Source organism: Epinephelus moara, chromosome 1 (assembly GCF_006386435.1).
Source record: "Epinephelus moara isolate mb chromosome 1, YSFRI_EMoa_1.0, whole genome shotgun sequence".
NCBI lineage: Eukaryota > Metazoa > Chordata > Actinopteri > Perciformes > Serranidae > Epinephelus > Epinephelus moara.
In genome coordinates, this window is record NC_065506.1 from 42359553 (window position 1) to 42374199 (window position 14647).

At 41.1% G+C, this 14647-nt stretch overlaps 1 protein-coding gene across 23 annotated transcripts in view; it reads left to right on the forward strand.

Annotated features, from left to right (window-relative positions):
• madd (MAP-kinase activating death domain) overlaps positions 1-14647 on the forward strand; it is an 83268-nt gene that overhangs the window by 61014 nt on the left and 7607 nt on the right. For 15 of the 23 annotated variants that reach the window (XM_050042115.1, XM_050042107.1, XM_050042132.1 and 12 more), the window contains 9 exons: positions 2110-2230; positions 2346-2451; positions 2538-2648; positions 2731-2838; positions 2932-3096; positions 3190-3262; positions 4693-4799; positions 8860-8929; positions 12920-12966. In XM_050042115.1, coding sequence (XP_049898072.1) covers positions 2110-2230; positions 2346-2451; positions 2538-2648; positions 2731-2838; positions 2932-3096; positions 3190-3262; positions 4693-4799; positions 8860-8929; positions 12920-12966 — 908 coding nt within the window. The remainder of the gene's footprint in view (positions 1-2109; positions 2231-2345; positions 2452-2537; positions 2649-2730; positions 2839-2931; positions 3097-3189; positions 3263-4692; positions 4800-8859; positions 8930-12919; positions 12967-14647) is intronic. The other 8 variants (XM_050042200.1, XM_050042191.1, XM_050042225.1 and 5 more) reach the window with 1 other exon arrangement.

Below are 14647 nucleotides of genomic sequence, written 5' to 3' on the forward strand. Positions count from 1 at the left end.
AATGGGGTGTGTCTCCTGACACATCGATAATAAGCATCCTTATATCCAGAAGGCGTCCCGGAGAAGGTCTCTGTCCAAACATGTTTTCGTTTGTCCCTGGGATGATGGGACTGCGTTAGTTTCGAGCCCTGCTTTTTAGCCTTCGTAAAATTGATGTGACCCATCGGTGAAAGTCATCTTATTTGCAGATAGGCCGATGGCAGTCAACAAGATGAATATCGTCCAATACTGATGTTCAGCTGATAATTCAGTGCATCCCTAGATTCAAAAGTAAAGGTTTTATTCGACCTGATAGTTGTGAGCCTTGTCACGAACGTCTCTGCCGTACAATGAGTGTTATTATGAGTAACTGTAATCGGTCTAAGTTACTCTCACTGTTGTTTTAATGCATGACTAAGGACTGTGTGCCGCTGAAATGAAGAGCTTAAGGAAAATGTTACACTACCATTACTTCATGACCTAATGCAACCATGTAGGGACTTGTGTGTGTGTGTCAGAGTGTCAGAGAGACTGAGGCCTTCAGCTTTTATTGATGTTATAGAAATATATTTAAAGGGGAGCTACGCCCATTTTCAGATTTCATGCATGTTATTCCTACGGTCTAAGACAGTTAAATAATATTAGTAAACATGAACAACTCTCTAGAGTGCTAAAACTCAACTCTGTGATGTCATGGGGTATTAAGTCTGTTTTAAGACGACTGTTAGGGACCAAGCAGTGAGGCAACAAGGACGCAGAGTTGTTGACAAAACTATGGGTGTTTATTTTGAGTTTATTTTACACGAGGGAGCATATACAGTGGCTTGGTCACACTTAATAATACACAAGGGGTAACCAAAATGGACAGCAGCTAAAACTGAATACAAAGCAAAACTAACTAAACCTAATTCCCCCTTGTGACATGGCAGCACATGGTTTAAGCCAATGAGTTGGCTCCAGGATTTAAGGCTGAATCCAAATCTCCAGACTTCACCGCACTTGCATGCTCGTGGACTTTGCAGGACCGTTCCCAGGAAGTTAGGGAGTCCTTAGGGCTCCAAAGCTTCAATTCCTTCCTCAGACTTCCGGAGAGTCTGCTTGGGGGACAGACTTCAGCGGACCTCACTGATTTAATAACTCACAGTTCATTGCAAACCTTATGAATGTGTAAAATAGGTATTGATAGTGAGGTCTATTAAATTGCTACTTGAATTGTGTTGGCCAAAAAATATTCTCCCACATCATGATACAGGGATATGTTTAAGTCTAAGCTGTAGAGGGACTGAAAATGCATTTTATTATTGCGGCCTATCAGGCTGAAGGATTGTCAGAAAAACAACAAAAAAAGGTTTCTAATGTCAGTAATGCCCAATTTATTGAGTTATAGTCCTTATATCTTGTTATCTGCAGGAACAGATGAGTAGGCACTGTTAATCAGCTTAAATGACATTGATATGACAGCAGCAATAGTTGAGCGTTTCTCGAGGGCTGTCTATCAGCTGCTTGCACTCTCTGCCCTCGCAGACTTTGCGTGATGATAATAAGTCTGCGAGGGCTCTGTGGACATTTGGATTCAGCCTTAGAGTCCTCAGCCCTCAGCCACACATTTTGCTCCACCAGGAAGGGACCTCCCTAAACAACCATGGTAACTCAAAGACAAAGAAACAGATATCAAAAAATTGGCCTGTGTCACCCTATAATGCTATAATGTGTACACTTAAACAATGTAAGGTTAAAAACAAATAAACAAATGAGTTTATATGAGACATATTTCAGAACTGAGAAAGCTACAAGAGAATGAAGCTCATTTGGGTTTGAAGATAAAACATACTGTGGGTCCATAAAATCAGTCTCCCATTCATTGTCTGTGGACCAGCTCCAGACTTTATACCCTATGACATCACAAGTTTGACACTCACTTCTCTGGTTTCTGGCTTTGAGAGAGAGCAGTTCATGTTCACAGATACTGATTAAACGTCACTTGGTCGTGGATATAACATGTTGGCGTTCCCTTTTAAAGCTGCTGGTATGAGAGACTGTGTAGCTGCATGTGGTGTGTCTTGTGTTTGAATGCATCAGCAGCAATGACACACTTTCGGAGCTACATGCGTTCTGTCTTCATGTGTCCAGGTAAGGAGCGCTCCACTTTGTGGGACCAGCTGCAGTTCTGGGAGGACGCCTACTTGGATGCTGTGATGCTGGAGCGTGAAGGCATGGGCATGGACCAGGGACCTCAGGAGATGATCGAAAGGTTCAACATGGCTGACGTTTCTCATACTGTCTCCATACTTTTTTACTTTGTAGCTCTAATGTATGAAACCTGGACTATTAATACTTTGTTGTCTGTCTTTTATTCATCAACACAGATACTTGTCTCTGGGAGAGCACGACCGCAAGCGCCTAGAGGACGACGAAGACAGACTTCTGGCCACCCTGCTGCACAATATGATTGCGTACATGCTCATGTTGAAGGTTCGGAGGCCTGTTTGTTGATCTGTGCCAAGTTTGGCTTTTTGTCTGCCTCCAGATGTTTCAACTTTTTAATACTTTTGTTTTAGTTGAACAAAAATGACATCAAGAAGAAAGTGAGGCGTTTGATGGGGAAGTCCCACATCGGCCTCACGTACAGCCAAGAGATCAACGAGATACTGGACAAACTGGCCAACATGGTGAGGAGCTGTCCTTTTTTAATTCAGCTAGTTCGACTACTGTTAGTTCTTTATAATTATTTGTACTGAACGCTATTTTTAGAATGGCCGTGAGCTGCCCATCAGGCCCAGCGGAAGCCGTCACATCAAGAAGCAAACGTTTGTTGTACATGCTGGCACTGATACCACAGGAGACATCTTTTTCATGGAGGTATGCAAAGTCTGTAATATGAAATATCAAAGTATCTCAAATAATGCTGCTTTTAGAGAGCATGCTTTACTGATATTATAAACACTGTTTCAGGTCTGTGATGACTGTATAGTCCTGCGCAGCAACATCGGCACAGTGTACGAGCGCTGGTGGTACGAGAAGCTCATCAATATGACTTACTGCCCCAAGACCAAGGTGCTGTGTCTCTGGAGACGCAACGGCCAGGAGACGCAGCTCAACAAGTTCTATACCAAAAAGGTCAGACACTGCGTCTCCCTCTGCATCCTGCTATTTTATATTCACCGCTGGAAAACATCAGAAATTCACATAACTTTCCTCTGTGCGTTCCAGTGTCGTGAACTCTACTACTGTGTTAAAGACAGTATGGAACGAGCTGCAGCGAGACAGCAAAGCATCAAACCAGGTACGCAGTCAGATAGTCTGTCCTTCTGTTCTTTCTTTTGCTCTCAGTTCAATTCTATTCAATTCAACCAGCTTTATGCATGACATTTCACTTGTGTTGACAAAGAACAATTACAATTAAAGACGCTGGATTCAGAATCAATAATACAAAAATCACAGACATAAAACAAGGAAAAATTAATTAAGTGAAGGAGTAAATAAAAGGCAGAGTGTGATCTGTGAGGAGATGAACTGTATGCTGTGTTGGTCGTCTCTCAGGCTGTGACATGCACTGACATGTCGTGCTGCATCTGTGGCGCTGACGCTGTTTTCTCCAAGTAGATTTGCAAGTTGCATTTTAGTCTGGTCAGAGAGTGAATCCAAATCTTGACGTTTTTACTCTAATTTTTGTGAAGAACTTTGGTCTGATGTCTTCATACATGCGACATTGTATCAGGAGATGTTGCTCTGTCTCCACCTGTGTCTGAGGTCTGCCTGTGTCTCCAGGCTGGGATCACTGAGTCTGTACATAGTCAGTGTCGTTCGCAGTTTCTGATTGACACAGCAGTCAGATAGTTTGCCATTGTGTCCTGTCTGTTTAGGGCCAAATAGCATTAAAATTTGTTTTGGGTTTTTGTGGAAGATGTCCAATAGTTGATGCAGTTTTCTTCTGCTTTAGCTATAATTTGGTTGGGCTGGATTATGTGAGGGCTGTCCTGATGTGCTGTTAGAGGAGGTGAGCCTCGGGACTCAGGACCGGCTGACCGAGAGGACTCCTCTCTTTCTTTCTCTGTTTTTCTTCCACTTTTAAATTTTAGATTTAATGATGAAACAAGTCACCTTTTCTGTAAACAAGTTTACAGTTGGTAAACAATGGAGGAGAAACTGGTGGTAGCAGTTGCTGGATACCCAGAGCTATAGGGCCCAACGACAGACAGCAGGTTGTCAAACTGCCCCTGAGTCACCCTAAAATATGCCTACAAACAGCCATCGTGGAGGAGAAGCTCCTGGACCAGCTGTTTTTTAGGACCCTCTTTTTTAGGGTCTCATGTTCCCACACAGATCTCCGTTTCCCTGTGCACAGAGCTATAGACAGTACCCACTGCTTCAACATTTTAGGAACTGCCAATTTTAAAAAAGCAGTTTGAGTGATTTCTTTACAGGGTGTAACGCATACCAACTAAAACAAAGTAGTTTGGGAAGAATACAGGCACCATCACCCCCCCTGGTGTTGCAGTGGCTGCAGTGTTGTGATTTCCTTTTAAAAATGATGTTAAAGTTATGTTATATTGGAGCATTTTTTAAGACATGAAAATAAAAATCTACATTCCTCCCCTACACCCCTGCAGTATGTTATGTTTTGTTTTAATTATTTTCCAGCTGTTGAGATTTGAGGTTTTGGGGGAATTCATTTTCTGCACTCGCTCTAAACTCAGGCGTTGTTCCCCTCAGGTCCCGAGCTGGGCGGAGAGTTTCCTGTCCAGGACATGAAAACTGGTGAAGGTGGACTGCTGCAGGTCACACTGGAAGGAATCAACCTCAAATTCATGCACAGCCAGGTAAGAGGCCCGTACCACAGCGGAGAAACTGCTTCTCATCTCACACGAGGGCATGAAAACAAAAAACTCACTCATGATGGTTCAGAGTTCATCCCGTCCTTCTGTCCACCTCTCTGCTCATCACTCCTGTTTGCCTCATTTCCTTTCATCTCGTGACGTCTTCCTCTATTGTCATTACAAAAATAAATCCTCCTCAAAATGACTAACATGTTCAATTGGCGCTGACCTGATGTTTCCTTTAGAGGAAGAATTCTTGTTTGTGCTTTTGCTTTTTTGGATTTGCTTTTTTCAGTTTGTGTTTGTTTGTGCGTGTGTGTTCGTGTGCATGCGTTTCCCAAAAACAATATTAACACATCCTTCCACACAAGTTTTCTTTTCGACATCCGTGGTGCTCAAACCTCATTGTTCATTTACTGTGTGGGAGGAGACGAAGTGTTAATGTGTGTGTGTTGTGCATCAGTGGTAACTTCAGACAGATGACCTTGAGCAAAGACTTTTCATTAATAATTGGCTATTTAATAGCAACTTGCACATTTAAGTTTGGACCCTCGAACATCGTCATGTGTTGTCTTCACACCTGCGCAGGCAGTCGTAGTCGGGGTTCACATGTTTCCTCAGGTTCTGTGATTGAACAATGTGCTGTAGTTGAATAGTCTGAGACGTGACCATGCTGACAGATCAGGGAGCAGCTGCAGCTCACAGACACTTCACACACGTTGAGCTTCTGCGTTAGCAAGAAGTGAAAGAAAATCTTACATCTTTAAACTGATGTGTCAACAACAAAAGTCATTTTAACGGTCAGTTCACCCAAATTACAAGACAAACAAAAGACGTTTTCTGCTTCACCTGTTGTGGTATCTATCCATGCAAACAGTTTTGGTTGAACTTGTACAGATTCTGTTATTTGTCTCAAAGTTTTTCACCTCCAACCCAATACTGTGGAGGTGACTGGTTGCTCATTTGTGGCGCTCACAAAATCTAATTTCAAGTATTCAGCAGCAACAATGTCCTGATTACTGTTGATAACAGACAGACCTCACTGCAGAGAGTTTTATAGGAGCTACTAGAGTAAAAACTTTCAAAAATTGGTTTGGTATTAAGCCAAACACTCGACCAGACTGGTGTACCAAGTTTTACCACAAGGTGTTGCACTTAACTCAGCAGCCGCTCCCAAGTGGAACATGACCCCACGTCCCAACAGCAAACAAGCATCCAACTACCCTGTCAGATAGCGTAACATCGGAGCTCTCTCCTGTTATATTCACTCCTGTTACATCATGTAAGCAAACACATAAATATCAGATCAGTCTGGAGACGTAACCACCTAAAAGATGGGTGGGTAGCCTACTTGCTATTTGCCTACGATTATATCGTTACTTTTAAACAGAAAACACACAATTGAGATATTTACAGGAAACGACATAAAATTAAGCCAACTGCAGGTAGATTAGTTTGTGTTTAACTTTCATCTCGCTGGTGATCTCCCTCCAGCCAGCTGCCACCCTATTAAGGTTATTGAATAAGCTAAGGAATCATATGGTTAGGTTCTCGTTTCGACTTCAGTAATCAGGTGTTCCTCATCAAGTGCAGCTCTTTCAAAGCCAGCGACAGATTTGAATAGAAACAGGGCTTCTGAAAAAATTCAGCACAAAACGGTGCACTACATCACTCATGACCAATTATGACGCCTCTTTTGTAGGGTTCAGATTAGGGATGTTCCTGTCGACTAATTTCCTTGTCGACTAAATGAAAATTTTAATAAAGACTAGTTGACTAGTCTAAAAAAGGAGAACACTCAAAATTTAGCACATTTTATTGAAAACATTGTCCCAAAAAATGTTGTTTGCATTAAGAGCCCTTTGAAGCCTTTAATCACAATCTTCAACAACCATGTTGGATTTTAAATGCTGCTGAAGTACGAGACACTTTGCGCCATGCGGTATGAACGTGAGCATGACCGCAACCCAGTCAAAAGTTAACCACTAAAATAACATCTGAAATAAATAAATTGCCTCTGTAATGTGGGGCACATTGAACCTTGCAGATTATCTGACAGATATGATAGCAGCTCACTTTAAAGCTAATAAAATAACATCTAAATTATAATCAAATTTCAGCTGAAATGAGAGGCATGTAGCTCCGTGTAGTGTGAATGTAAACCTGCACATTATCTGACACCAACTCACTTCAAGTTAACAAATAACACAACATCTTAAAAAAGATTAATTGCTGCTGAATTCATTTTCTAGATCAAAGTGTTGCCAAACCGCGCTGGTTTTATGAGAGGACAATTTCCCACCGTGCTGTTTTAAAACTCCAGGCTAGGGACTGCTGTCTGACGGCTCTGTAGCACCCACTAGTGGCAGGCGGCTGCATGACAGTTAAGAAGCCTTGTACATGAATAAAACACTAATAGGTTTAACCGACTAATATTTCTGGTGCCGACTAGTGAGGCGCATGCATCCCAACTCTTAAGCTTGTGTTAACCACAGACTAAAACCCATTGACTTTCAGACGAGGGAATCGGGAGTCCAAACATGCCAACTCATTTCCATTCCTGCAGCAGTGGATTATAAACCAAAACTTTCTGCTTGGCCAGATAAAATGCAGTTCTATTATTTGGGTGAACTGACCATTTAACTTGGACGTAGCTACACTGAGTCACTGTTATGGTTGCTGCCTGCTTTCCCTCGCTGCTTCTACCTCAGGCTCTTTTGGCTCAAGTTGAATTTTTTCGCTTCATATTGCAGGGGGTTAGAGTGCCGCACTCGGAGAAGACTTTTCATTATCATACAAGCTCAGTACAATTAACCTCAGACATCGGTTTCTCAAAGACGCTCCACATTTCTAGAATAAACGATTTTCATTAAAGACTTTGCTGCAGTTAGACTGTGAGTCCTCGTGGATAGTTTCATGGTTTCTGAGTAAAATACTTTTACTGAACCATCAGCAGGAGCTTTATTCAGCTCTAAATTGATAGCGGTTGAGCTCTGGGTGGTGTCCCAGGCAGCTCTGCAGTGAGATGGTGTCGGAGGTGACATCCTACATGGTAGCAGGATTTACTGTCCATCAGTGGCTGCCCTCATTTATCTGTGCTGCTGTGTGAGCAAGTGGTGTTGGTGCCAGCCCTTGTTGCTGGAGGAGGAGGCATGGAGGGCTCTGGGGGACTGAGATGTTTAAAGAAAGTCCAGGAAAACAAAGGTGAATCCAGCTCTCAATACCCTAGTCAAACCTCTAGTCCTCTTTATTTTTCTTCTTCCATTTCCTAGTTTTCGGGGGGGTTGATTCCTCTTGTGATGTTTTTTTTATTTTTTTTTATCATATTGGCTTTTGGTAACTTCTTAGCTAGATTCTTGATTTGAATCCGTACGAGGCTCCTGTGGATAGTGCCCTCTCGGAGTGTCGTCGAGTGTTTGTGCTCTTCTGTCCGATAATAATCCAAACCATTTCTCTCCCATGCTCTCTCCCCCTGCAAGGAGCGGAAGGTACACAACCTCTGCTGTGTTTGCTTATTAGCAGTTACATCTTATTGGGTTCCTTCTTTTCTTTTCCTCTATCTTTTTCTTTTTACTGTCGTAGCTGTATGGCAAATCTAATTTTGTGTCCTTGTCCACATTTTTATATGGAACTTCCATGTATGCATCATATGGGCCATATTGCATCTCTGAGCATTAAACAGAAATGTGTTTCTTTCTTTAACTACCTCTGCTGTTCACATCCAAATACAAGTTTAAATTCTCCAGTTCTGATCCTCTTCATTGATGAAACAAGTCTTGTTGAATAAGTTTTGAGCTTTGAGCAGACTAAATGCATTTCTCCTCATTTAACCGTCGCCCATGTATGCGTTTGATCATGGAAACTTCTCATAGTGTGCTTTTCTTTTCTTTCATTAGCTGTTAAAAGCTTGCACTCCATGTGTAGTTGTTTTATTTTGACCTTTCATACTGAATAAAACAAGTTTAACATGGTTAATTTTTTAAATATGAAGTGTTTACTTTTCATCCAGTGTTGTTGAGTTAATAATGTTGTCTTGTTTTGTTTGTTTTTTGTTTGTTTTTAGGTTTTCATAGAGCTGAGTCACATTAAAAAGTGCAATACAGTGAAGGGAGTCTTTGTCCTGGAGGAATTTGGTAATTACACCATCTATTGATTCTAGGCCTGTACTCGGCACGGCAGTAACTCAGCTTCATGGCAAATGCATTGACGAGAGCTAATAAGGGTCTCACTAAATTGGATACTCGCTCACCTCGGGGAGCACCGAGACTTTGATGTCTGCAGGTGATTAAGTGAGCGATGAATTCTGGAGAGGATGTGGGTTTCTAGCGGTCACATGGCAGCGATGAAAGTTTAGAGCAGAGCCACATTTTATTGAGCTGATGGAGAGGGACGGAGAGAAATAATAAGTGTGTGCAGTGTGAAACAGAAGTGTGAGGACAGAAAGTCTCGCTGCCTTTTTTTCCATATTTTACAACAAACAGGAACAAGTAGAAATTAAAACTAAAATGTTTCATCACAGGTTTAATATATAAACATCAAGGACCCTATTTAAACAATCCATAGGGCCTGGTCTAAAGTGGATGCCACAAGTGTATTTTGGACGTGTCAAACTCCACTTATACGAGTTAAATGGTGCATAATCTGGGTGCAAAGTGGTCGGATTTAGTCCCTTAATTAATCATAGGTGTGTTTTGGGCGTGACGAGTTCAGCAAAGTGGAGAAGCGAACACTTTTCTGCTGAGAGTAATGTAGTAAGAGCTTAAATGTCACTTAAAGTTGGGAGGGAAATAAATACAGCATAGTATTGCAATACTTATGTGTGGCAATATCGTATCGTCACAGTGCCAAATATCGTTGTTTTTTTTAATTATATAAATTATTATCATGACAAATACAAATTAAACTTTAGGTAGCCTACTAGAATAATATCATAAATTGCTTTTCAGTCCACTACATACATTTTGCTACAAAAAGAAAATGGCTGAAGTTTTATCTAATAAGACAAAGTTTTCAAAGTTCTCCCCAGCTAACGTCATTTACAGTTGAAAAAAGTTAATATATCGCAATATATTTTATCGCGATAATATTGTATCGTGGATCCTCTGATGATTCCCACCCCTAATCTCTGCAGCAAATATAGTGTGACATTTAAGCAAGAGCTAAACTTTTAGCTTCTGGAATATCAATGTGAGTAAATGCGCACAGCGTTTCTCTTAAGGCTCCTTTATACTTCCTTACTGTACATAAATAGATGCGCCTGTTTCAAACATTGTAAACGTAGCAGCCCTCGTACTTCCGTGTGTCCTTTATGTACGCATCGATACAGCCAACAGATGGCACTGGAGGGCGGAGTCAAAAGTTTCACAACAACAAATGAAGAAACGGTTGAGGAGGTCATGATACTGTATCTGTTAACAGAGGCAGCGTTGTAGATGGCGCTGGTCTGTGAGGCCGTTAAATATATCGCGACACGACAGACGGAGAATTCTTTCCAGTATGTTACAGATTCATTCCATTCTGCCATTTTTTAAATGTCTTCGTCCTCTCTTATGGTCTTATCTCACTTCAACTACGCTACACTGCCCCCTGTGGTCTATGATGGTACTGCTTTGTTTTATCTGTGCACTAATACGGATGAACTGAACACACAGTACAGACAGAGAGATCCGTCCATGTCCGTATACATATGTAATGTTGAGCATAAATGAGCCTTTAATGGGGAGTCAGAAAGCAGCTGCGTCTCTGCTCTGCTCTCTGCTACGTTCACATTATATAGCTTGTAGTGAATATTTTCCTTATTAATCATGTTGTATTTTACTGACCAGCAACTCATCCCCGCGTCTCATCCATACTGCGCTGTTGACTTCTGCTGCCTCAAAATACCAGTCCGCCAACGGTGCGCCTGACCACACCTCAGTTTAAGATCTACACACCCATGGGTGCACAGATGGATGCAAGTACATTTGCTACTTACACAGTGTGGGTGCTGGACGTGAATATGACAACTGCATTGATCTAACGCTAGCAATGACAGTTGCGCTGTGCGCTCTTTAAGCTAGGTGTAAGATCGAGCCCTAACGGTTAAGTTTGCTGATATTCTGTAATTTTTTTCGTATTGTTGACAAATCCAATGAAAAAAAGTAAAAATAAATCAGTGCCATAAAGCTTTTAGAAACGCATCAATGAACACAGAAACTGTAGTTTATTTTGACTCAGTCCCACAGTCACTGTCCTGCAAGCACTAAATGTGTATTAATCCACCACTGAAAATAGTCCCTGATAAACACATTATTTATTTCTGTTTGAGTATTTGATTAACCCTTTGGAACCTGAGCAAATTGGCTCGGTTTCCTTCAAAAACATGGGAAAACAGCAATGAACAACAGATGGATAAATGACCCAAAAAATCAGCAAGAATTTAGTAAAAAGTTAAAATTAATTAACAACAAAAAAATAAGGAAAAAAGAACGAAAGTTAAAACCAACAAACAACAAGGAGATGACCTGGAGAAAGAGCTTAAAAAAACATAATAATTCCGTAATATTATTTTAGAAATATAATGATAATTATAAACATAGGTTTTTCCCTTAAGATAATTTTCAAAATCTACTAATTTTTTCCAATTTGTGGAACATTTATCATCAAGTTACTTTTTGCTTTTTTCTCCATGTTTTTGAAAGGATTGCGCCAATTTGCTCAACGTTTAAAGGTATGAAAACTTGCGAAGGGCATCTGAAAAGTGACGTCGCTTCAGGTTTCAAAGGTTTAAAACCACAATGCCCAACAAGTACCAGATGCAACAACAACACTCGCACAATTTTAAATATTTCACCAAACTGTGCAATGATTTTAAGTTAGCTGGAAAATAAAGACCAGTTATTGAACTTAAGAGAAGAATAAGAAGTAGTTTTAGCTCTTAAAATCCGCCTTAAACACCAGATTTATCTACACGTTGACAGAAAAAAAAAACCTTGATCTGTAAGTTATACATTTCATAGGTGCAGAGAAGAGAGCACTAAAGATTTGTAGTCGAGGCTGCCTCTGCTGAGCAGGAGTTAAAGGGTCAGTGCACTGTTTACATGTCTACGACAGTCAGAGGCTGAGGTTGAGTGCCAGGCTGGGTTACTGTCGTGTCTCTGTGCTGCTTTTGTAATGTTGCCCTCATCTTTGCCACTATGAAAACCTTCATTCTCCAGCAGGTAAAGTGTTGTCACCTTTCTCCTTTCTTATTCAAACTAAACTCAGAGTATTTCCTCACTCGATCCTTTTCACTGGTTATTTTCTTTTTTCTGTACCATGAGTTTTCCTCTGCTTCCGTCATCACTTGCTTTTCATTTCGGAGATCACCCCAGACTCCATCTCTCATTCTCTGGTAGTCTGCCTCTGAATCTCAGCAAGTCGGGGGTCTGTAGAGGGATTTAACATTTCCCAGCCCCCCCCCCCCTTTCATCTGTCCAGATCTCTGCCTCCTCATCTCTTGTATGGGTTCACAGTTACTAATGAAAAGTCAATCTGTCCTGCGGGCAGTGACATGGTCCCGGGTCAAAGGATTTTGGCCTCTCGTAGCTGCTTCTCTGTGATGTCTTTTAACTCTCGGTTCACTGGGGTGGAAAGAGTTGGGGAGGGAAGGTTGTCCTTCTTTTTCCTGCTTTGTTTTATTTCACATTTGAAACTTTACAACCTTTGCAGTCTCTTGTTATAAAAGACATTTGTGTTTTTATTTGTCCATTTTGTGGGCCATGAACGTCCCACCAACAGTCACATTTATCACTTTACAGTCCCATATAAACAGTTTATTACACCAGACTCGGTCCTTTGATAGACTGAAAATCAGTTGAAAAAATAAAGTCTGATCATTTAATTAGTCCGAGTTTTTAAACATTTCAACATAAACAGGATTTAACAGCAGCAGACTCCTGCCCTTGTCACCCTCTCTGTCTGAAGTTGAGTGAACTCCTGACTGTTGTGGCAGACTCTTCTTGGCCCACATCCCATTTTACACCTTGTTAAAAGTCCACCCCTGTTGCCCCCCCCTCCCCCCCTCCCCAAAAGCTCTCAAGCATGAACTCATTAATGTTCCTGCTGCCTTTGAATTCTTTGTTTTGTCTCTTGCATCGGCATAGTTCCTGAAACTAAAGAAGTGGTGATCCACAAGTACAAGACCCCCATGGTGAGTCCTCACGTCTTCTTTTGTCTTCTACCAGTGCATGTCGAGCGCCAGTCACAAGGTGTCCCTCTGATTCAGCCCCCCTGAGACATCTAACATGAGTACAAGTCTGAAAACTGAAGCTCTAACCTCAGTGGAAGCACTTTAACACGTCCTTTATAATGTGTGAACTTAATCACTGAGAGTGAAGCAGTTTAATTCCCTCTGGTCATTAAAGGATTACAGCACCTCCTGAGAGTTTGGCCCTGTAGTCAGCAGTCACCTTACTCATATAACGAGCTGATGGCACCAAAGTTATGTCTCCACTTCATCTTACAGTGAAGCTCCTTTCCTACTCACACCCGCTGACATCAGGATTTTGTATTTAACGGAAAGGTTACGATCGGTGTTCGCTCCCGGGTCAAACGACTCTGCAGTTGTCATGGGTATTCATCAACTCCAGCTCTGATAGGCAGGGATGGAACATGACACCCAGGTGGATGCGCTAATTTTTTGCCAATCTCTGGCACGATGTAACGACGTGCTGCCATAAAATCTGTCTGTTTCTGTCCAAGCAGCTCAAACATGGATCCAAACTGGCACTGAGTTTAAGAGAAATGAATCAGTAACAGATATAAAAAAGGAGGAACCACTTTCACTCCATGCTGCTTTCTACTGTTTACTAAAACAGTTTTCTGACACATTTATTGCCAATAGGACCGCATGTTTTCCCGTGTTTAAAAAAACCCTGCATAATAATTATGTTGGGGCATGTTCAGACTGAAAGTAGCACTGATTTACAAACACAAAATGCAAGGGTCTGCACTGGTGTGGATGTGTTAATTAGAAGATGATAAATAGTTCTGAAAAAAAAAACAACTAAAGTAATATATTCATGAGTTTGAAGGCTCATCATTTGCCAAACAACTGCACAGTGGTTTATGATACTTTATACAGGATTTTACAATTCTGGAAAGTAATGAAAAGTTTACAAAGTGCACGTTTTAACCAAAGTTTCAGAAAATTATCAATTCACTACTGAATATTAGGAGTTTGGTAATAGTAAGAAACAGTAGGTGGCTCGAAATCATCTGATTAAAAGAGCGACAGTCAGACTTCAAAACATGTAACAGAAACATGTAGGGGTGTCACGATTCTCCAAATTCACGAGTTATTTTGACTTTTGATTTAAAGGTCATGATTCACTAATGTTAGACTATCAAGTCTTGATTCGTTAAAGATCAACAGATCATTGGTTTTATGCCGTGACAGCTGTCATTTACATTTTCAAATTCTTCTTTAAAAAATAGAAAAGTGTGATACCACATTAAAGGGAAATTTTGGTTTATTTCAACCTGTCTCCTATCGTCCTAAATTTGTTTCAAGTGACTAGTGGCATAAAAATAATAGTTAGCATGTAAGCCGTTAGCCTAGATACAGCTGGGGCACATAGTAGCGTCAGACCTGTTAAAATGTAAGTGAATGGGCAACCTTCAAGTGCAAAGTTAGTCCACTAAACAAGCTTTTTTTCCACAAAGACCGCCTCATATCGTTAGGATAAATGTCAGAGAACATATAGAAAACGACATGTAAACGTGTTGTCTTACCTTACCGGTGTGGTGCCATGTTTGTTTACATTTAGCTCTGCTTTCCAAAGCGCGGCCGAAATATATCTCACCAGCTCTAGATAAAGCCCAGCTGGATA